The sequence below is a fragment of the Belonocnema kinseyi genome, chromosome 1 (assembly GCF_010883055.1).
Source record: "Belonocnema kinseyi isolate 2016_QV_RU_SX_M_011 chromosome 1, B_treatae_v1, whole genome shotgun sequence".
NCBI lineage: Eukaryota > Metazoa > Arthropoda > Insecta > Hymenoptera > Cynipidae > Belonocnema > Belonocnema kinseyi.
The window spans coordinates 1,997,074-2,019,657 of NC_046657.1; the positions used below are offsets into that span (position 1 = coordinate 1,997,074).

A 22,584-nucleotide genomic window follows, 5' to 3' on the forward strand; every position below is an offset into this window, starting at 1 on the left:
ACTCTTGCTTGAACATTCATTTTTCGAGTTAAAACTGTTTGAAAATTTATATATTTTGTTCAAAGTTGTTTTTTTTTGCTTTGCTTGAAAATTTAACTACTTTATTGAAAATTCATTTTTTTTGGGAGTAAAAATGAATTTTTTGAATTAAAAATATAACTTGAAAATTAAATTATTTGTTTGACAGTCCTTTCTTTTATTTTTAAATTCATGTTTTTCATTGAAAAAGTTTTTCGTTGAAAACTTATCTTTTTTTGTAAAGAATGCATGCTTTTGGTTTCAAATTCTTCATAAGAGTTTGAAATTTATTTCTTTGATAAAAAATTTAACCGTTTGGTTGAAAATTTGACTGTTTTATTGAAAAATCGTTCTTTTTTAAAATAATTAATTTTTTTAAGTTAAAAATTCATTTATTTTTTTTAAATTCTTTTTTTTGTAGAAAATTAATCTTGTTGGTTAAAAATTCATGTTTTTGTTTGCAAATTCTCCAATGTAGTTGATATATTTCTAAATTTTTATGAAATCTTTTAAATATTTAAAATCTGTTGAAAAAGGAAAATTTTTTCAATGTTTTGGAATATTGAAATTTTAGTGTACTACACCCATTTTGAAATGTTTGAAATTTTTTACTTCCGTTAAAATCTTTATGAAATTTTTGTTATTCGTTTGAAGTATCGGAAATTCTTTAAATGTTTGTGAAATCTTATACAAAAATTGAAATTATTTATAACCTTTAAAATTGTTTTTATCTTTTTAAATATTTTGAACTCTTCTAAAAAGAAATTTGAAATCCTTGTGAAATGTTCCTGAATTTTTTTTTATTCATTTGATGAATCGGAAACTCTTTAAATGTTTGTGAAATTTTATATAAAAATTGAAATCATTTAAAATCTTTCAAATATTTTGAAATCTTTGATTTTTTTCTTCCAAATATTTGTAAAATATTTTTATTCTTTTGTAGTAATAGAATTGTTTTAATCTTTCTGAAATGTTTTAAAATCTTCTAAAAAAATTTAAAATCTTTCTAAAATCTTGCTGATATCTTTTTTATTAAATCGAAATCATAAAAATATTTTAAATATTTATAAAATATTTATAAATCTTAGATATCTGGCTTTCTATACTGAAAACAATCTTTAAAATCCTGGAAATCTTTTGAATGTTTTTAAATCTTTGTGAAATCTTGTAAAAAATTCTGAAATCTTTGTGAAATCTTTCTGAAATTTTTTGTATTCCTTTTATATATCGGAAATTCTTTAAATGTTTGTAAAATGTTGCATAAAAATGGAAATCATTTAAAATATTCGACATAATTTTAACTCTTTAATATTTTTCTTTTAAATATTTTTGAAATTTTTTATGTTCCTTTGAAATAATTGAATTGTTTTAATCTTTGTGAAATGTTTTGAACTCTTTAAAAAAAAAATTTTTAATATTTGTGAAATCTTCGAACTCTTTGGGAAATAATTATTAAATCTTGGCTTGTTAAATCCTTTGCATTCGTTAAATTCATTGAATTTAACAAATTTATTTTTTGAGAATTTATGAGAATTTCAAAATTTATTTTAATTATTAGAAAATTGAATTTTTTTGTTAACATTTTGGTCAAAAATTCAACTCTTTTTTTTTAAAGTTTATCTTTTTTATTTGAAAGTTTATCTGTTTTACCAGAAATTAAAAAATTATACTATTTTCTTGAAAACTTATCTATTTCGTAGAAAATTTACTTTTTGTTTAAAATTTATATTTTCGTGTTGAAAAATGAACTGAAATATTTTCTAGATGAAAGTTCGACTTTTAAAAAAAAGTTGTTTTTTATTACAAATTCATCAGTTTTGGTACAAAATTGATCCTTTTTGGAGAAAATGCAACTATTTGGTAGAGCATTTAAATATTTTGTTCAAATGCATTCTTTTTGTTTAAAAAAATTCGTCTCTTTGGATTGAAAATTCAATTTTTTCGTAGAAACTTTTTTTTTTTGTTATAAAAATTCAATTTTTGATGTTACTGAGTTGACTGGAATCTTTTTTGGATGAAAACTCAACTTTTTTGGTAATAAAAAATTCATCAGCTTTAAGATCAATTTCATATTTTTTGATAAAAATACAACTATTTTCTAAAGAATTCAACAATTTTGTTAAAAAGTCATCCTTTTTGGTTAAAACTTCGTCTTTTTGGATTGAAAATTCAATTTTTTGGGTAGAGAATTATTTCTCGTTAAAAAAATTCATAGTTTGATCGTGAAAACTCGTTTTCAGCCAAAAATTGATTCAATTATTTTTTTTGAAAATGAAACTTTTTGGCTAAAAATCGTTCTTCTTTGCTTGATAATTCAATCTGGTTAAAATTTTAATTATCTTGTTGAAAGTTTATCTTTTTTAATTGAAAATTCAACTATTTCGGTCAAAGGGTTTAGAATTCATTTTTTAACAGAAAATGTAACTTTTTCATTTTTTTGAGATTGATATTTTTTAGTTAAAAATTCGCGATTTTTTGTTGTGGTAGAAAATAATTTTTTAGTTTGAAATTTTCTTTTTTTGTGTAAAAATGCATCAGTTTCGTGGAAAATTAAATTTTTATTGAATAGTCATATTTTTTGTTTGAAAATTGAATTTTTGTAAAGAAAATTTTTCTTCTGGTTTAAAGGTTCAATAATTTAGATAAACTTTTATTTATTTTTTGAGTGAAAAATCTTTATTTGTTGGAAATACGTCTGTTTGGTTTTAAAATTATTTTCCTTGTTGTATAAATTTAATTATTTTTTTATTAAAATATAAACTATGGCACATTTTTCGTTGGCAATTTGTCTTTTTAGGTTGAATATTCAACTATTTTGTTGAAAATTCCAGTATTTTGTTAAAGAGTTATCCTTTTAAAGTAGAAAAAACTTTTTTTTGTTTGAAATAAATTAAAACATTTGAAAGTTCAAAATTTGCATATGAAACACTGTTTTATTCTGCTTATAAAATATTCTATGGTAAAAAATATAAGATTAAAATGCTGGTATTTGAATATTATTGATTTTAAACGAAAAATTAGTCGAAAAATCCGAGAATTTTGAAAATATTCTTATTTTCTTCTTCTACTTCGTGGTATTTATTGTAGAGTTTCAGTCTAACATTGTTAATTAATGAGCTACTGCTTTTCATATTTTTAATTCCTGAATATGTCTGAACTAGAAAATAATTTATATTCAACCGTTAATATAACCTGAACAATAAAAATATTGTTAAAAATCATAAATTTTTTTAGATTCACTTAAATTCTCGGGAATTTAAGTCTTACGGCTCAATTTTATTTTTATTTATGTGGACCGTAAGACATACAGAAAAAATCTATGATTTAAAAATCACTTTCAACCTATTTCAGCTGTTCGGTTTCGCCTTTCTAATTACTGGAATGTGCCTCTACAACGACGTTGTGATTCCCCAACTGGCCAGAAAATGTATAGCCCGGCTTTTTCGACACCGGCCACCTCCGCAGGCTCAAGAAAGAATCGTCAGCACCGCAGCCGACGATGTCGAGAACTCGTAAGAAAATTCGAGACTTATTTTTCGAAACTATCACAATTATTCAAATTATATTTTCTACTACTTTTTTCAAGATCTGTCTATAAGTACCGTTTTTTCATTATGGGATTTTTTAAACTAAAAGAAGCATGAACTTCGCATCAAGTGATGATTGAGAGAAAACGAAAAAGATTGATTTTGATAATGGGCACAAAGCTAACTATAAATTAGACAATTAATTAAATAATTGAACGAACTTACCTGTAAGTCAAGTTCGATTCTAATTGTATGCGCGCCATCGAAGAGTAGATCAACTCGTAGTTCCCCCACTTTGTGCTTGCGTTGCCACAGTTTCAAAGAATAACCAAAAACAAAACGACAACAAAAAAAAAACAAAAAAGGCACTCCTGCTTCCTTCGCACGTTTAGCTACTCATTATTTCAAAGAATGGCCGTAATCTTTGTTAATAGGGCATAAATAAGAATAAAAAAATTTAGTTAGAGGGCCAGTATATTTATATACCGGGTGGGACTGATCTATTCTTCGGTGGCGCTCATACAATTAGAATCGAACTTCACTTACAGGTAAGTTCGTTCGATTATTTAATTGTATTTGGCGCCACCTCCGAATAGATCAACTCGTAGATGTTGAAAGTAGTTAGCAGATTACGGCAACCAAAAGAAAAATTTATTACAAATTTTATTACATTCCGAGATGTTTATGTGAAGAATTCCTTACGAATATATTAATTAATTAATTAAACATAAACTGAAATTAACTGTATATTAACCCTCTAAGATAGACCTAACAAATTGCTGGTTATCCTTTACAATATCTCTGTCGTAAAATCTGGCGAATGTTTGAGACCTATCTGTCCAACCTGCCGTCTTTCTAATTAGTTCTAAATCAACGCCACACCTTTCAGCGGCCGATGTGGACGCATGTCCTGTACTATGAGCTGAAAAAATAACGGTATCGATACCGCTCTCAAAATTAAGGTTTCTTTAACCCAAAGACTTAAAGTTTGCGAAGAAACAGCCTCATGGGGCTTTTGGAATGAAATGAACAATTCCTGTACATTACGTAACGATCTAGTTTTTACAAGATAGCTCTGTAAAGCTGAAGCTGGACATATTTTTTCTACAGAGTAAAACGGTAGGACTAGTAAAAGCTGTGTTCTATTTTTATTTGATGTCTTAATGCGGTCGGGGATCTTAATCTCCATTGCCGTTCCTCTATTTCTAATGATAACAATCTTTATTAATGAAAATGTTTGCATTCTGTGACCCGTTATGAGAGCAAGCAAGGTTACTAATTTCTTCGATAATTCTTTTAACCTTAGCTCCTCATTTGGAGGTATTTCTAAAAAATAATCTAATACTATCTTTCGATCCCAGGTGCTCTCATAACGTGGTCTTGAAGATCGCAAACTGGACACCCCTTTAAAAAACGCTTCACTCTAGGGTCCTTAGCAATTTCCGAGTCTACGATTAATGAGATTGCTGACCTTGTGGCGTTTCTAGAGCTATGTGACAACCCCTTATCAAATTCAATGGTTAGGAAAGCTAGTAGGTCTCCTATGGGAGGATTAAATAATTCAATCGATCTCGCGGCTGAGAATCTCCACCATTTTTTGAGTGCCACGTCATACGCTTTTATCGAAGAAGAACTTAGAGAACCCGTCATGACCTCCAACGATTTTTCTGGGGCTCCTCCTCTCAGGAACGCCTCCCGGATAACCATCCTACCACCAGGGTAAGGGTTTTCCAAAGCGGATGAGGATTCCTATCAGACGAAATCAAAATATTGATATCCAGATTAAATTTAATTGGTTTGCGAATCATTAGTGAATGAAATAACGGATCTTTTAATTTTTGTAAGAGTTCTTAGTATTATACTAAACGGCGGAAAAGCATAACAGAAAACCAAAGTCCAATCCAAGGTAAAAGCATCTATCGCCTCAGACCCAGGATCTCTTTTCCAGGAGATATAACGTATACATTTCGAATTCGTTCTACTTGCAAACAAGTCGATTTCTGGTTTTCTAGAAGTTTTGACAATCTTATTGAATGCGGGAATAGACCGTTCAAATTCCGTTTCAGGTTCTAATTGTCGCGACTCTGCATCTGCTTCAAAATTATCTTTTGAACTAATATAGGAAGCAAAAATCGAAATATTGCGCTCCTCGCACCATTGCCAAATCTCTTTTGAGATCTTGTTTAAATCCTTGTACTGAACACCGCCCATTCTATTAATGTACGACACGGCAGTTGTATTATCTATTCTTAATAAAATTTCCCCATTACGAAAGTTTTTTGCTAAACTTTTAAGACCAAAGAAGGCGGCTTTGAGTTCTAAGAAATTAATGTGAAGTTTACGTTCAGACATTGACCAGAATCCACTATCTTTTTGATTATTACATACAGCTCCCCATCCTGACTTAGAAGCATCAGAAAAAATCGCTGAGCGAAACACAAGACCTTTGATAGAGTTATTACCAGATAAGATAGATGATTGCCACCATTTCAAGTCCGAAGGATTAAATCTTACAGTCATAAGAACATCATAATTTTCACCATTTTCTCTTAATGCTAAAAATCTTTGTCTTTCTAAATCCTTTGTGTAGACCCAGCTGTATTTAATAGCTGGACAACAAGCTACTATAGATCCTAAGAACTGTGCGAAAACTCTTATCCTACACTGTAAAAGTTTGCTAAAGATCTCTAGCTGTTTATGAATATGAGATCGCTTCTCAGAGGGTAGTTCTAATGTCATAGATTTAGAATTATAAATGAACCCTAAGAACTTGCATCTCTGTTCGGGATTCAAATGACTCTTTTTCAAATTTATTATGAACCCTAAGCTTTCTAATAACTCTTTAGTTGTCTTTAAATTCACCTCACAGTCCTGATATGTATCTCCAAAAAGCAGAAAGTCGTCTAAATAAAGAGCCGAACTATATCCTAATCTTCGTAGATAAGAAACAACAGGTTTCATTAGTTTCGTAAACACTTGAGGGGCTGTACAAGGACCAAACGGAAGACAAGTAAATTGATATACCTGTACATTGAATTAAAATCTTAGAAATTTTCTGTCCGATTCATGTATTGATAATAAATAATACGCGTCCTGCAAGTCTAGAGTTGACATAAAACAATTCTGACTCACAAGACTGACAGCTGTTCTGTAGTCTTCGAGTTTAAAATGCTCTGTTTGGATAAATTCATTGAGATCTTTAAGATTTAAAATGAATTTGAGAGACCCATCAGGTTTCGGTAGAAGAAAGAAGCTAGAAATAAATTGATCATTTGACGGACTACATTCCTCTACTGCTCCTTTCAATTTAAGTTGAGAGATAAGCGACATGATATTACATATCTCTATTTTGCCCCATTTGGATTTATGGACAGGTTTTAATTGGCAAGGAGGAGAAGAGAAGGGTATCCTATAACCCTTTGTCCACGATAAAATTCGCGGGTCTGAGGTTAGAGCCTCCCATTTTTTTTTAAATAAACGTAATCTTCCAGCAATTATACTTACAGAAACGTCTAATGTCTCCTCGTGCTCTTGTACGGTGTCTTGTGTTAGTCCTGTTTCCGCTGATTCTGAGATCTCGGAGGGCTCGTGAAGGATTTCTTCTGCCCGCCCTGTGTCGAAAAATGTGGCTTCGCTTGTCGACGAGGCAGGCCCCTCCCGTTTTTTGAACTCCCTGACATTTGAGATTTTGCAGGTCTTAACACCTTGACCGAATTCTCGAGCAGTTTAGCAGACTTCAAACTCTCTGGCAGATCCTTTCCGAATAGAAACAGATCCATCTTTGTAGCCTTTAGGGATTCCCTCCAAGAAGGATTCATACTAGCGACGATCAAATTTTTTCTTATTTGTGACTCGCCGAATTGCAGATCAGCGAGCAAGCGACAAGCCTCACTTAGGATCTCAATCAGAGGATCCACAGTTTCCCCTTCTTGATCTGCATCTCTTTGGAAGAGCGTTATAATCGATCTGCTTATAGCAGAAATACTAGCTGTCAAACTCTTTTGTTTTGACAGAATTTTTTCGTCCCTAGAAAGGGTGCTTTCAGCTTTTTTTAAAGCTAGCTTAACTTCGTCGTTAAGCTTTGGAGGGTCAATGTCCAAACAATTAACCGGTGGCGGATATTTTAGGACGAGTGTCGCTCTCTCTTCTGAAGAAAGGCCAATCTTAATAATGTCCGCCCAGCGGATGGCAATGTCCTCCAGGACAGCCGGCGCAAGGGACCTATCTTCCAGGCAACGTTTTCCAAGAGAATTAATAACGCCTTCTTTAATTTTCTTATTTTGCGAATCAGCAGCTTCAGACGTCACTTGTTGCACCTCGAGAACACTCGAGATATATGCCGGGGGTGCAAAATTCAAAAGCGGTGACCCTAGTTCTCTTTCTAAAGTTGGTGGATGATCTACTTCCGGCTCCGAAATTTCAGGAGAGTATGCGCCATTTCTTGAAGCAGAGCATAACCTTCGCCTTTTTCGACGGCTACCTCGATCTGTTTTAAAAACAAGTTCGCATTTGTAAAAAAAAGGCATTGGTAAAAAAGCCTGTTGGAGAGCGTCTCAATCGTAACAGTCCCATATACAGGTTAAGAGCCTGCATGATGGAAAGACGATTCACCCAAGGAAAAGTATTTTTCCACAATGGTTAAGAGCCATTGGATACGAAATAGGTCAGACCCAGATCGTTTCTGAGAGGTGAGACCTCACAGATCATTGGGTTTAAGATGGCGGCTAATACCTGAATACATTGGAATCTCTTGACGAAGATGACAAAGTAGAACTCCTACGATGGTGGCGCTTATTCCTGTGTTTCGTCTTCAATTTTTTGATCACTTTAAACAATTTGCGCGAATAATCTTCGTCATCAGACAAATCACTACTGTATCTCCGCGCACTTCAAACGTGCGAAAGAAGCAGGAGTGCCTTTTTTTTTTTTGTTTTGTTTTTTGTTATTCTTTGAAACTGTGGCAACGCAAGCACAAAGTGGGGGAACTACAAGTTGATCTATTCGGAGGTGGCGCGAAATACAATTAGAATTCAACTTTTCCAGAAATTACCAAAGTCGACTAGAGTTTTATTCTCTGACTAATTTTTTTTTCTCGATTTTAGTTCTTGACTGAGAAATATTTGGAGAATTATGTATATTTTAATGAAAATAATTGGAATTTAGCAATCAGGTTAAGAGTTACAATATTTTCGCTGTGTATTGCTTTTTGTGATTTTTCAAACGATTTGTTAATTATTTTATGTACAATATTAATAAAAGCATTTGATACTATTTTCAGTTTTTTTTTCATTTGTTGATTTTTTAGGTAAGGGGACGTCCATTTTTGTGTATAATTTTTTATTATATTATTAATTTTTTCCGATCCAGTTTTGAAAGCGATATTAAAAATCGGATTTTTTTACCCTATTTCAGCTTATTTATTACTTTTCATTGATATAATTAATTAATTTTCTACCGAAAGATGAATTTTCAACTTAAAAATATAAATTTTAAACAAAAAAATGAAACTGCTCAATTTTCAGTTTGAAGAATTAATTTTCAACAAGAACAGACTTTTTAACGTCTTAATATTCAGGCGAATTTTGAACGAAATAGTTGAAATTTTTTAACAAAAATGGAACCGTTAATTTTCGGATTGAAAAATTAATTTTCTACACAAAAAAATCGAATTTTTAACCTAAAAAGATGACTTTTCAACCAAATAGTTGGATTTTAAACTAAAAAAAAATTAAACAAAAAAATGGAAACCCTAAATTTTAGGTTTAGAAAATGAATTTTAATTTATATAAATTATATCAATTTTCTACCAAATAGTTAATAGAATAGGTAAATTTAGAGACAAAAAAAAAATTATTTTTAACCATGAAAAAAAAAACAATTTTCAAAAGAATAATTAATTTTTAAACTCGAGATGAAACTTTAATCAAATTAATTTTTAACCAATTGTTTCAACTTTCAAACGAATAGTTGAATTTCTTAAACAAAAACGTGCATTTTGAAAAAAATTTGGAAATTTCATGACAAGACGAATTTTCAGTAAAAAAATAATTTTCAAACAAATAGTTGCATTTTCAACTAAAAAAGATAAATTTTGTACAAAATATGAAACCGCTCAATTTTCAGTTCAAAAAATTAATTTTTTGAATTAAACACAAAAAGACGAATTTATAACATAATAGCTGAATTTTCAACGTATAAGGATAAATTTTCTATCAAAAGACGAATTTTCAACATAATAGTTAATTTTTCAATTTGTGAAAGATATACTTTCAACCAAAAATAAAATAGGTAAATTTAGAGAGAAAAGAATTATTTTTAACCATGAAAAAACCAATTTAAAAAGAAAAAGAATTACATTTTCAAAAAAAGAGATGAATTTTTAATCAAATTAATTTTTAACGAAAGTGGTTCAACTTTCAAACGAATAGTTGAATTTTCAAACAAAAAAGTGAATTTTTAACAAAATTGTGGACATTTCTTGACAAGACGAATTTTTAATTTACAAAAATAGAAATTCTCAACAAAATAATTAATTTTCAAACAAATAGTGGAATTTTCAAATAAATGGTTGCATTTTTAGCTAAAAACGGTAAATTTCAAACAAAAAATGAAACCGCTAAATATTCAGTTAAAAAAAATAATTTTTAATCTGTTGAATCTAACACAAAAATACGAATTTATAACAAAGTATCTGAATTTTTAACCTATAGGGATCAATTTTCTATCAAAAGACGAATTTTCAACAAAATACATTAATTTTCATTTAAGATGTATTTTTAACAAAAAATGGAACATCTACATTTTCAGTTTAAAAAACTAATTTTACAAAAAAAAAAACGAATTTGTAACCTGTTGAATAAAATAAGACGAATTTTTAATAAAAAAGCTGAAACTTTAAGTCAAAAAGATTAATTTTCGTCCAAAAAATGGAATGGAACTCCTAAATTTTCAGTTTAGAAAATTAATTTTAAAACATAAAATGATAACCTTCTAAATTCAACCCAAAAAGAAGAATTTCGAACCAAGTAGCTGAAATTTTGAGTCACAAATGTGAATCTTTAGCCAAAAAAATGTATTTTAAAAAAATGGAAAATTTTCATGAAAAGACGAATTTTTATTTAAAAAACGAAAAAATTCTCAACAAAATAAGTAATTTTCAACTAAAAAAGGTAAATTTTAAACAAAATATAAAACCGCTAAATTTTCAGATAAAAAAATGATTGTTAACAAAAAAAACTTATTTTCCAAAAAATAGTTAATCTTTCAACTTAAGAGATGAGTCTTCTATCAAACAAATTAATTTGAAACAAAGTTGTTTAATTTTCATACAAAAAATTATATTTTGAACAAAACTTTGGAAAATTTTAATGCCATAAGACGAATTTTCTACCAGACAATAGCAATTTTCAAGAAAAAAAGTTAATTTTAAATAATTAGTTGAATTTTTATTTAAAATGATGAATCTCCAGCCAAAAAAATTAACTTTCTACATGAAAATATCAATTTTCAACGAAAGAAGATCAGTTTTTAGCAAAAAAAGTAACAGATAAATTTTCAGTTTAAAAAATTCATTTTCAACAAATAAGAACGAATTCTCAAACTGTTGACTTCAAACCGAAAAGACAAAGTCTTAATCAAAAAGATGAATTTTCATGCAAATAGATTAATCTTCAGCCAAAAGACAAATTTTCAACAAAATACATGAATTTTTAACTAAAAATGATCAATTTTAAACAAACAATGTAAACGCTGAATTTTCAGTTTAAAAAAGTAATTTTCAACAAATAAAAAAGGTTTCGAACAGTTGAATTTAACCGTAAAAGACGAATTTTTAAGAAAATCCTCGTCCAAGTAGATGAATTTTCAACAAACAACATTCATTTTCTACAAAAAAAAATCGAATTAAAAAAAAACAACAATGAATTTTGAACAAAATACATAAATTTTCAACTAAGTAGTTGAATTTTTAACTTATGAAGGATACAATTGGAACCAAAAGAGATGCATTAATCTGAGAAATAAATTTTTAAAGTACTTCAAATTGCCATAAAAAATATAATTTTTGAACAAAGTAGTTAAATTTTCTGAAAGGAAATGTATTTTTTCAAAGTGTTGAATTTTCAAGTCAAAGGACCTATTTTTATTTGAAATCCAAAACAGTAGAATTAAAAAAAAAAAATTTAAGAAAATAGTGGAATCCTCAGTTAAATCGGATTAGTTTTTAACTAAAAATACAATTTTTTGACCAAGAAAAAAAATTTATTTAAAAAAAATACCATTTTTCAACCAAACAGTTAAATTTTCAAAAAAAAAAAAATAAAAAATTTTCCTTCAAAAATGAAACCGCAAAATTTTCAGTTCAAAAAATTAATTTAAAAACTAAGAATTTTTGACCAGTTGAATTCACCATTTAAAAGAAATTTGTAACAAAGTAATTAAATCCTTACAAAATTTTGAATTATAAAGGATCAAATTTCAACGAAAAATGTCAATAAAACAGTTGAATTTCCTACGGGAAAATATCAATTTTCAAGAAAAAAGCTGCTTTAGAACAAATAGTTGAGTTTCTAACTAAAATGACAAATCTCAAAAAACACATTTTTTTTAACAAAGTAGTTCAACTTTAAACCAAGAATTTAAATTTTGAACCAAAAACTATTAATTCTTCGCCTTTTTAACAAAACAAAAAAAAACATGTTTTTCTGCTACAAAAGACAAATCTTTAATAAAATACATACATAGTTAAATTTTAAGCCAACAAAATTTATTTTTTATCAAAAAGTGAGATTTTAAAAAAAAAGTACATATGTTTTAAGTCAAATAGTTGAATTTTCAACTAAAAAAGGTCCATTTTTTAACAAAAATAGTGTAGTGACATTTTTATTAAAAATTGATTTACAATAAAAAGATTAATTTTCTACACAACAGTTTTAAATCTTTTAACAAATAATTGAATTTTCTATCAAAAAGTTAATTTACAATCATTAAATTAAATTTACAACAAAATAGTCCAAATTTTCATTAAAATTTTTTTTTTTTAATTAAAAAGATTAAATTTTCAGAAAGTATGTCAACTTTTAACCAAGAAGTTAAATTTTTTAATATGAATGATGGATTAAAAAAAATAGTTGATACTTCAACCAAAAAGATTTTATTTTTAAATAAAGAAAACAGTTGAATATAACACAAAAGACAAAATCCCAACAAAATACTTGAATTCTAAACTAAAACAGATTATATTTTAACTATACAGTTGCATTTTTTACGAAAACAATTATTATTTTTTCACCAAAAAAAAACGAATTTTCCACTTAAGAATACTTAAATTTTTAACCAAATAGTTGAATTAAAATTTTTTTTTTTTAATATTCACAAATTATCAGTTAAATATTTGCAGCAGTAAATATGTTAGTCCAAATGTTATTTAATTGAGTTTTAGTATACATTTTTTTCGTTTCTAACATTAAAAAAAAATAAAAAATTTTAAACTAAACAAGATCAATTTTAAACCAAAATGGTATAGTTAAATTTTTATTAAGAATTAATTTTCAATTTAAAAGAACATTTTTTCTGCTAAACAGTTTATTTTTTTACTAAATAGTTGAATTTTAGATGAAATTGTGGATTTTTCAAGTCAAAAATACCAATTTTTAACAAAAAAAGTTTATTTACAACCAATCAATTAAAGTCTTAACAAATTAGTTGAATTTTCAGCTTAAAAAAATAATTTTTAACAAACAAAAAATTAAATTTTAAAAAGATTTTTTATCTTGCAACCAAAAAGATTAATTTTTAATATGAAAAAATGAATGTTCAATGAAAAATATAATAGTTGATAATTTAACAAAAAATATTAAATTTACAATTTTAAAAAAGTCGGATTCAGCCAACTAAGACGAATTTCCATCAAAATACATGAATCCTCAACTAAAATAGAGTAATTTTCAATAAAACAGTTAAATTTTTAACAACAAAAATCGATTTTCTATTTTAAAAAACGATTTTTCAACCAAATATACAAATTTTTTTACCAAATTGTTTAAAGTTCAAAGCAAAAATCCGAATTTTCTAGAAAAAAGTTAAATTTTCAAAAAAAAAAAGTTAATCTTCAATTGAAAAAAATTAATTTTATACAGATAGTTACATCTTTAACGAAAAAAAGATTAAATTTCTACAGCAAGAGATATATTTCCAAACCATAAAGATGAATTTAAAAAAAAATAGTTAAATTTGTAATTAAAAAAAAAAAATTGTCATTCAAGAAAGAAAGAAAATCTCAATCCAATTGTTAAACTATCAAGACTAAAAGATGAATTTTCTAAGAAACAGTTGAATTTTTAACTAAAAGGTATGACTTTTTAATAAAATTATTTAACTTTCAACAAAATAAATCAATTTTGAAACAAATAATACAATATTGCATTTTGAATCAAGAATAAATCAATTTTTTTTATCAAGAATATTAATTTTCTACCAAAACAGACGAATTTTCAATTATGTACATTAATTTTCAATCAAATTAATTAATTTTCAACCAGAAGAGTAATTTTTAACTAGAAAAGATAATTTTCTATTACAAATATCAATTTTCAACCAAAAATTGAATATTTACATTTTCAGTACAAGAAGATTAATTCTCACAAAAACAACTAGTTTTTAACAAAATAGTTAAATTATGAACTAAAGAGATGAATTTATAATTGAACTCATTAATTATTAACAAGGAAATATAAATTTAACCAAATAATTGATTATTCTACCAAAAAAAAATTAATTTTTAGTCAAAAAGATTAATTTTCTACCAAAAAATACGAATTTTCAATAAAATACATGAATTTTTAAAAAAAATATTTGAATTTTTGAATAAAAAGATTATTTTTCAACTAAAAATGGAATACTTAAATTTAGAGTTAAAATTAATTTTTGACACAAAATGAAAGAAATTTTTAATAAAATAGTAAAGTTTTATCCAAAGAACTGAATCTTATAAAAAATGATTTTTTGACTATTTAGTTCAACTTTTAAGCAAGTATTTGAATTTTTTAGCTAAACAAAAAAAAATTAATTCTCAACAAAAAGTGTAATAGTTGATATTTCCTCAAAAATAATTAAATTTTTGAGTAAAAAATACGAGTTTTCAACCAAATAATCTACATTTTTAATACAAAAAATTCATTTTTAATAAAATAAAAGCAGTTTCAACCAAATTTGTTTATTTTTTAACCAAAGAATAGAACTTTAAACTAAAATGATGAATCTTTAATAGAAAATAAATCAATTTTTAACAAAATAGTTGAATTTTCTACGAAAAAAGACAAATTTTCAACAAAATGGATGAATTTTCAAGCAAAAATTGAATAAATACATTTTGAGTAAAAAAAAAATAATTTCCAACAAAAAAAAACGTCCATCTTTAATGAAAAATAAACCAAATTTAATTATATATTTGAAGTTTCAACGCAGGGGAAAAATCTTCAACAAAATAAATACATTTTCAACTTTAAAAAAAATAGAATAGTTTAATTTTTAGAAAAAGATTAAATTTTCAACCAAATAAATTAATTTCCTATAAAAAAATGAATTGTCTACAAAAAAATTTTTGACAAAAAAAGTAGTTAAATTTTCACTTAAAAATATTAATTTTCAAAACAAAAAAAAACTAATTCTGAAGCCAAAGAAAAAAATTTTGAACTAAAAATATTAGTTTTCTACTAAAAAAGTCTAATTTTTGACAAAGACATAAATTTTCTAACAAAAAGGTTCATTTTTTTCGAAAAAAAAGACAAATTGTGAACAAAACAAATGAATTTCCAATTTAAAAAAAAAGTAGAATAGTTTCAATTCCAGTTAAATTTTCCAATCAAGCAAATGAATTTCTTTAGAAAAAGATTTAAAAATTTTTTCAACAAAAAATTTAGTTAAAACTTGATTTCAACAAATGAATTTTTTTAAAACTAATTTTCTAAAAATGGAACTATTACATTTCCCGTTTAAAAATTATTTCTCAGCAACAAGAAAAAAAATGAAATTTTCAATAAAAAATATATAAAATTACAACTAAAAATGGAATAGATACATTTTCAGTTGAAAAAATTAATTATAAACAAAAAGAAACCGAGTTTACATCGAAATAGTAAAATTTACAACAAAAGAGATGAATTTGTAATCAATTTGATGAGTTCTTAAAAAGGAAATAATACATTTTCAACCAAAGAGTTAAACATTCATTAAAAAAATTAAATTTTCAACTAGAAAAGATAAATTTTCTATTAAAAATATCAATTTTCAACAAAAAATAGAATAATTACATTTTCAGTTAAAAGATTAATTCACATTAAAAAAAAAAACAAGTTTTTAACAAAATACTTAAATTCTAAGCTAAAATATATTAATTTTCAAGTATACAATTGCAGTTTTTACCAAACCAATTATTTTCCACCAAAAAAGAGGAACTGTCAACCAAATACATACATTTTCTGCCAGAGAGACTTTAAACCACAAATATTAAATTTCCATAAAAAATACATCATTTTTGAACCAAATAGTTGAATTTTCAACCAAAAAAACAAATTTCCAAATATATACAGAAAAATTTTTATTAAGAATTAATTTTTTGTAAAAAAAAACATTTTTTCTTCTGAAAATTTTATTTTTTTACTAAATAGTTGAATTTTATACCAAATTGTGGGATTTTCAAGTCAAAAAAAGTCGAATTTCCACAAAAAAAAAAGACAAATGATTTAATTTTTACCTAAAGAAGATAAATGTTTCATCAAAAATGGAATAGTTAAATTTTCAGTTACAAAAAAATTAATTTTCAACCAAAAAAGTGAATATAAAAAAAGTTTCAATCAAATAGTAGAATTTCAATCCGTGAAAAGAATTCTAATGCAAAAATATTAACTTTCAAATCAAAAATAATTAAATTTTAAGCAAAAAAGGTTCGATCTTTTCTTCTTCGGTTCTATTAATTCAGTTCGCATTTGAGCGAAAAAAAAAAACGAGAAAGGAATAGGGAAAAGAATAAAGTATAAAAAAAAAATGAAAACAATTTTCAAACTTTTTCTACTTTTTATATTTTCTATACATTTTTTTATTTATTACATTCATTTTGTAAAGACATCGAAAAATCAATCTCTGGAAGTTTCATTAAAATATTCTTCTCGGCCCAATTATTTTTTGGAATATGGCGTCAAAGTATTGTCAATATTTACAGTTAAAAAAAAAGGGTCCATTGAGAGTCCCAAAAAAAATCTCAAGACTTATATTAAATGATCAAAATCATTTGATATTTTGTACGAGCTCCAGTGCCTATGTAATAATCGGATATAAATCTCTATATCTGTATAATTAACGACGGAAAAAAACACGGTGCACAAAAATTAAAACATGTCATTATTAAAAACCTGGGAAAATCCCTTATTAAAATACAAGGGTCAAATGTTGACCAATTGATTCTGCAGTGTAAATAAAAGCAGTTCGATAATTCCAGAACTCGAAAATCTTAAAAATTCGAAATTGATTTTCATAAATCTAATTAAAAGCATTGAAAAAAAAATCCCTAAATTTAGACAATTTTTAGTACCAATTGATTCTGCAGTTTGGTAAATCTAGAATTCGAAAATGTAAAAATTCGAAATTGATTCTTATAAATCTAATTAAAAGTATTAAAAAAAATATATGTCCGAATCCATTAAAAAAGCATAAAATTTAGTCAAATTTTGAAAAAATTGATCATGCAAATCAAATAAAGTAAAAAAAAAAAAGCATGATCAAATTACAAATAGTAAAGGAGAGTTTCGAGCTGGATACTCGGAGGTTTTTGGATCGCCTGAGCGACTAAAGCGGCCAATTTGTGGGCGTATTGGCAAGGCGCGGGAACCTTAACTGCCCCGGTAAAATTGAAGTACATCTGCGTTAATTTATAGGTCATCCTCTGGATTTTGTCTGGACCCCAACCGGAAGAATCGAAAATTACGTTGTATCCCGAGGGAGTGATTGTTCCTTTTCCTCCGCTTTGGGAAACGAGGTAGAAGTCGAATCTGAAAATTTAGCAGTAAATTTGTCAAAAAGGAAATTAAAAATTGGATTTCCAGCATTTACGGAAAATCTTACATGATTTAAGAAATATGATTAATAGAAGTTTTTTTTTATTATTCCAGTAAATAAATAATATAATAAATAATTTACTTACAAGTTCAATATCTTTTTTTAATATTAAAAAAAAAATCGAGGTTTATCCGGATGAAACTATTCATCAAAATTAAATTAAATTCGACTATTTAATTCGAATTTTCTATAAGATTCAATTTACTACGTTTTCTGGACATATTTCTTTAAATAAATGTGTTAAATAATTTTATTTTTATATCAAAATAATATTTGAAAGTTCAAGAGTTAATTTTTTTTAAATTTATCTACAGTTTTTGCTCGGACATTTCGGTCAACCAAGAAAAACTAATTAAAAAAAAAATTAATAAATTTTCAATCAGAGCTGAATTTTTAATTAAAATTATAAACCTTTAACAAACAAAAAATGAAAGAAAAAAACAAATTTTCAACCAAATAGTTCAATTTTCAATGTTTTTTAACAAAAATGTTTAACTTTGAGCGAAATAGTTCAACTTTCAACTAAAAAGATTAATTTTAGACCTAAAATATTAATTTTCTACTAAAAAACATCATATTTGTAACCAAAATTAAATATTCTCAGTTAAAAAGATTAATTTTCAACAAAATGGTTAAATTTTCAAGCAGCTAGAAAATGAATTTTCAACTAAAAAGATTAATTTTTAATTCAAATAATAGAATCTAGATTAGTTAAATTTCCAGTTGAAAAATTGATCTTAAAAAAAAAACGAATTTTTAATGGAATAGATAAATTTTCAACTGGAATAGTTTAACTTTCAGTTTAAAAAAATTAATTTTTGACATAAAAAAATAAATTTTCAACAAAATTGTCAAATTTTCAATCACTTACAAAGATTAGTCAAAGAAAAAAACGCACTTTTAACAAAATTGTTAAAATTTCAACCAAAAAAATTATTTTTATCAAAAAACTTTGATCCAAACGGTTCAAGTTTCAACTAAAAAGATTAATTTTAGACCAAAAATATTAATTTTATACTAAAAAACATCATTTTTGTGACCAAAATTAAATATTCTCAGTTAAAAAAATTAATTTTTAACAAACAAAACAAAAAAAGAATTTTCAACAAAATGGTTAAACTTTCAAGCAAAGAGATGCGTTTTTAATCAAAATCATGAATCTTCAATCAAAAAATTAGTTTTACACCAAAAGTCAAATTTTTCAACAAAACAAATTAATTTAAATAAAAAAAGATCAATTTTGATAAAAAAATTGAATAGGTAAAATTGCAGCTAGAAAATTAATTTTCAACTAAAAAGATCGATTTTTAATTCAAATAACAGAATCTAGATTAGTTAAATTTCCAGTTGAAAAATTGGTCTTAAAAAAAAAAGAATTTCTAATAAGATAGATAAATTTTCCACTAGAATAGTTTCACATTCAGTTTAAAAAAATTAATTTTCAACAAAATTGTCAAATTTTCAATCACTTAAAAAGATTAGTTTAAGAAAAAACGCACTTGTTATTATTTTTATCAAAAAAATTTGATCCAAATGGTTCAAGTTTCAACTAAAAAGATTCATTTTAGACCAAAAATATAAATTTTCTACTAAAAAACATTATTTTTGTAACCAAAATTAAATATTCTTAGTTAAAAAGATTAATTTTTAACAAACAAAAGAAAAAAAAGAATTCTCAACAAAATGGTTAAATTTTCAAGCAAAGCGATGCATTTTTAATCAAAATCATGAATCTTCAATCAAAAAAATTATTTTTAACCCAAAAGTCAAATTTTCAACAAAATAAATTAATTGAAATAAAAAAAGATCAATTTTGATAAAAAAATTGAATAGGTAAAATTGCAGCTGGAAAATTAATTTTCAACTAAAAAGATCAATTTTTAATTCAAATAACAGAATCTAGATTAGTTAAATTTCCAGTTGAAAAATTGATCTTAAAAAAAAACAACGAATTTTTAATGGAATAGATAAATTTTCAACTGGAATAGTTTAACTTTCAGCTTAAAAAAATTAATTTTTGACATAAAAAAATAAATTTTCAACAAAATTGTCAAATTTTCAATCACTTAAAAAGATTAGTTTAAGAAAAAACGCACTTTTAACAAAATTGTTAAAATTTCCACCAAAAAAATTATTTTTATCAAAAAACATTGATCCAAATGGTTCAAGTTTCAACTAAAAAGATTAATTTTTAATTCAAATAATAGAATCTAGATTAGTTAAATTTTCAGTAAAAAAATTAATCTTAAAAAAAAAAAACGAATTTCGAATGAAATCGATCAATTTTTAACTGAAATAATTTAAGTTTCAGTTTAACTAATTAATTTTTTGTATAAAAAAAAAGAATTTTCAAAAAAATTGTCAAATTTTCATCCAGAGACGAATTTTTAAATAACTTGCGAATCTTCAAACAAAACAAAATTATTTTTAACTAGAGTTCAACTTTGAACCAAGTAGTTGAATTTCCAACCAAAAAAGGAGTTTTCATCTAAGATGATGAATTTTTCAACTGGATTTGTTAACTCAATTTCGATTACAAAAAATTTTTTTAAACAAAATAGTTGAATTGAACCAAAAAAAGGTTATTTTTAACCAAAAAGTCGAATTTCAACAAAATAAATAAATTGAAAAAAATATCAATTTTGATCCAAAAATTGAATAGGTAAAACTGCAGCTAGAAAATTAATTTTTTTACTACAACAATTATTTTCTAATTAAAATAATAGAATCTAGATTAGTTAAATTTTCAGTTGAAAAATTGATCTTAAAAAAAAAACGAATTTCTAATGAAATAGATAAATTTTTAAGTGGAATAGTTTCACTTTCAGTTAAAAAAATTAATTTTTGACATAAAAAAAAAAACAATTTTCAACAAAATTGTCAAATTTCCAAGCAGAAAGATTATTTTTAAAAATAAAATGATGAATCTTTAGTAAAAAAAAAAGTAAGTTTTAACGAAGTATTAAAATTTGCAACCAAAAAAGATACACCCTCAACAATAAATGTAATAGTTTATATTTTAACCTGAATAGATTTGAATTTTAAATAAAAAACAGTTAAATTCAACAAAAAAAGTTGAATTTAACAAAAATAAAAATTAGTTGTCAACGAAATAGTTGAATTTTCTAAATAAATAATAGAATATTCAAACAAAAATGTGAATTTTCAACAACAACAAAAAATAATAATACAGAAGCTTGTTTTTTAAGGAATAAGTTTAAATATTTTTTTAATAATAAAAAAAATCAGGTATTTCCGGATGAAACTATTCACCAAAATTCAATTAAATTCGACTATTTAATTAGAATTTTCTATAATATTTCATTTACCACATTTTCTGGACAGATTTGTTTCCATAAATGTATTAAATAATTTTATTTTTATATCAGAATTTTATTTTCAAGGATAAAGAGTAAATTTTTGTTTTTAATTTATCTACAATTCTTGCTCGGACATTGCTGTAAAACAACAACGAATTTTGAACTAAATAGATAAATTTTCAATTAAAATAGTTTAATTTTCAGTTTAAAAAATTAAATGTTAACCAAGAAAAACGAATTTTAAAAAAACTGTTAAATTTGCAATCAAAGAGGTGAATTTTTAATTAAAATTATAAAACTTTAACAACAACAAAAAGACGAATTTTCAACCAAATAGTTCAATTTTCAACTAGAATGGTTTAAGTCGCAGTTAAAAAGATTAATTTAAAAAACAAAAAGGAATTTTCAACAAAATTGTTAATTTTTAACCAAAAAATTATTTTTAACAAAAGTGATTAACTTTGAACCAAGTAGTTGTATTTTCAACAAAGTAGTATTATTGTCTACTAAAAAACCTCAATTTTAAAACAAAAATTTAATAGGTAATTTTCAGTTAAAAACAAAATTCAACTAAAGATATGAATTTTTAAATAAAAAGATTAAATTTTCTGTAAAAGAACTCTATTGAAAAGTTTAATTTTCAAAGACAACAAAAACAAGGAAGTTTCAACAAAATAGTTAAATTTTAAACCAAATAGATTCATTTTTAATTAAAATTATGAATATTTATAAAAAAAATTAACAAAGTAGTTGAATTTTCAATAAAAAAGATGAAATTTCAACAAAAACAGATTTGAATTTTAAATAAATAACAGTTGAATTCAGCCAAAAAATACGAATTTTCAATGAAAAATGGTGCACATTAATTATCAGTTCTACAAATTAATTTTCTAACAAACAAAAAAGAATTTTCAATCAAAATAATTTAACCAGATTTCAACTTTAACTTAAAAACAGTTGAATTTAACCAAAAAATACGCTTTTTCAGCAAAGAAAATATTTTCAGTCTACAGAAAAAAAATGTTCAACCAAACTGTTAAATTGTAAAGCAAAAAGATTAATTTTCGACGAAGAAGATTAATTTTCCACTGAAAAGAACGTATTTTGAAGATAGTTTTTTTTATAATTGAATGTTTAACAAAAAAGGATCAATTAAAAAAAAAAAGAATTTTTAACTAAACAGTGAAATCTCGTTCACAAATGAAAAAAATTTGTTAGCTAATTTTAAATTGTAAACGAAAAAAAAAATTAAGCACGCTCTCAAAAAAAATCTGACATGTTTTCTGCTAAAAAAGACGAATTTTCAACAAAATACAAGAATTTTTAACTAAAAAAGGTACATTTTCAAGCAAAAATTGAATAGCTGTAATTTTTTAATTTAAACAAATGATATTTCAACTATAATGATGAAATACTAAACTAGATTACTTACATTTGTAATTAAAAGCATTAACTTTACACAAAAAAATATTTTTCAATAAAAAATAGACTTTTCAACGAAAAAAGTTGAATTCTTAACCAAAAAATGTAATAGCTTATATTTAAACCAAAACAGATTAAAATTTTTAATAAAAAACAGCTGAATACAGCCAAAAAAAGACGAATTTTCA

The 22,584-nt window shown here is 25.0% G+C and overlaps 3 protein-coding genes across 4 annotated transcripts in view; 1 reads left to right on the forward strand and 2 right to left on the reverse strand.

Annotated features, from left to right (window-relative positions):
- Window positions 1-8,816, forward strand: part of LOC117176053 (solute carrier family 35 member F6-like) — a 38,044-nt gene extending 29,228 nt beyond the window's left edge. Inside the window, exon 7 of the mRNA XM_033366051.1 lies at window positions 3,370-8,816. Within this exon, the coding sequence (XP_033221942.1) occupies window positions 3,370-3,534 (165 nt within the window). The 3' untranslated portion in view covers window positions 3,535-8,816. The remainder of the gene's footprint in view (window positions 1-3,369) is intronic.
- Window positions 4,890-6,875, reverse strand: LOC117171315. Its single transcript, XM_033358507.1, has 3 exons — window positions 6,678-6,875; window positions 5,436-6,569; window positions 4,890-5,294 (listed from the first exon to the last, which is right to left on the reverse strand). Exons 1-3 carry the CDS (start codon window positions 6,873-6,875, stop codon window positions 4,890-4,892), a joined length of 1,737 nt encoding a protein of 578 aa, XP_033214398.1.
- An 8,066-nt stretch (window positions 8,817-16,882) lies between the features above and the next one.
- Window positions 16,883-22,584, reverse strand: part of LOC117172037 (piwi-like protein Siwi) — a 59,861-nt gene continuing 54,159 nt past the window's right edge. For both annotated transcript variants that reach the window (XM_033359778.1, XM_033359771.1), the window contains exon 12: window positions 16,883-17,587. In XM_033359778.1, the coding sequence (XP_033215669.1) occupies window positions 17,323-17,587 (265 nt within the window). In that variant the 3' untranslated portion in view covers window positions 16,883-17,322. The remainder of the gene's footprint in view (window positions 17,588-22,584) is intronic.

Bases quoted from the DNA above. Each gene is read 5' to 3' on its own strand.
- LOC117171315 (XM_033358507.1), bottom strand. From the start codon at position 6,875: ATGTCGCTTATCTCTCAACTTAAATTGAAAGGAGCAGTAGAGGAATGT. The intron at 6,570-6,677 runs GTGAGTCAGAAT...TTCAATGTACAG, and splicing joins ACAGAACAGCTGTCAGTCTT to GTATATCAATTTACTTGTCT. The intron at 5,295-5,435 runs GTTTTCTGTTAT...TTCGTCTGATAG, and splicing joins TTACCTTGGATTGGACTTTG to GAATCCTCATCCGCTTTGGA.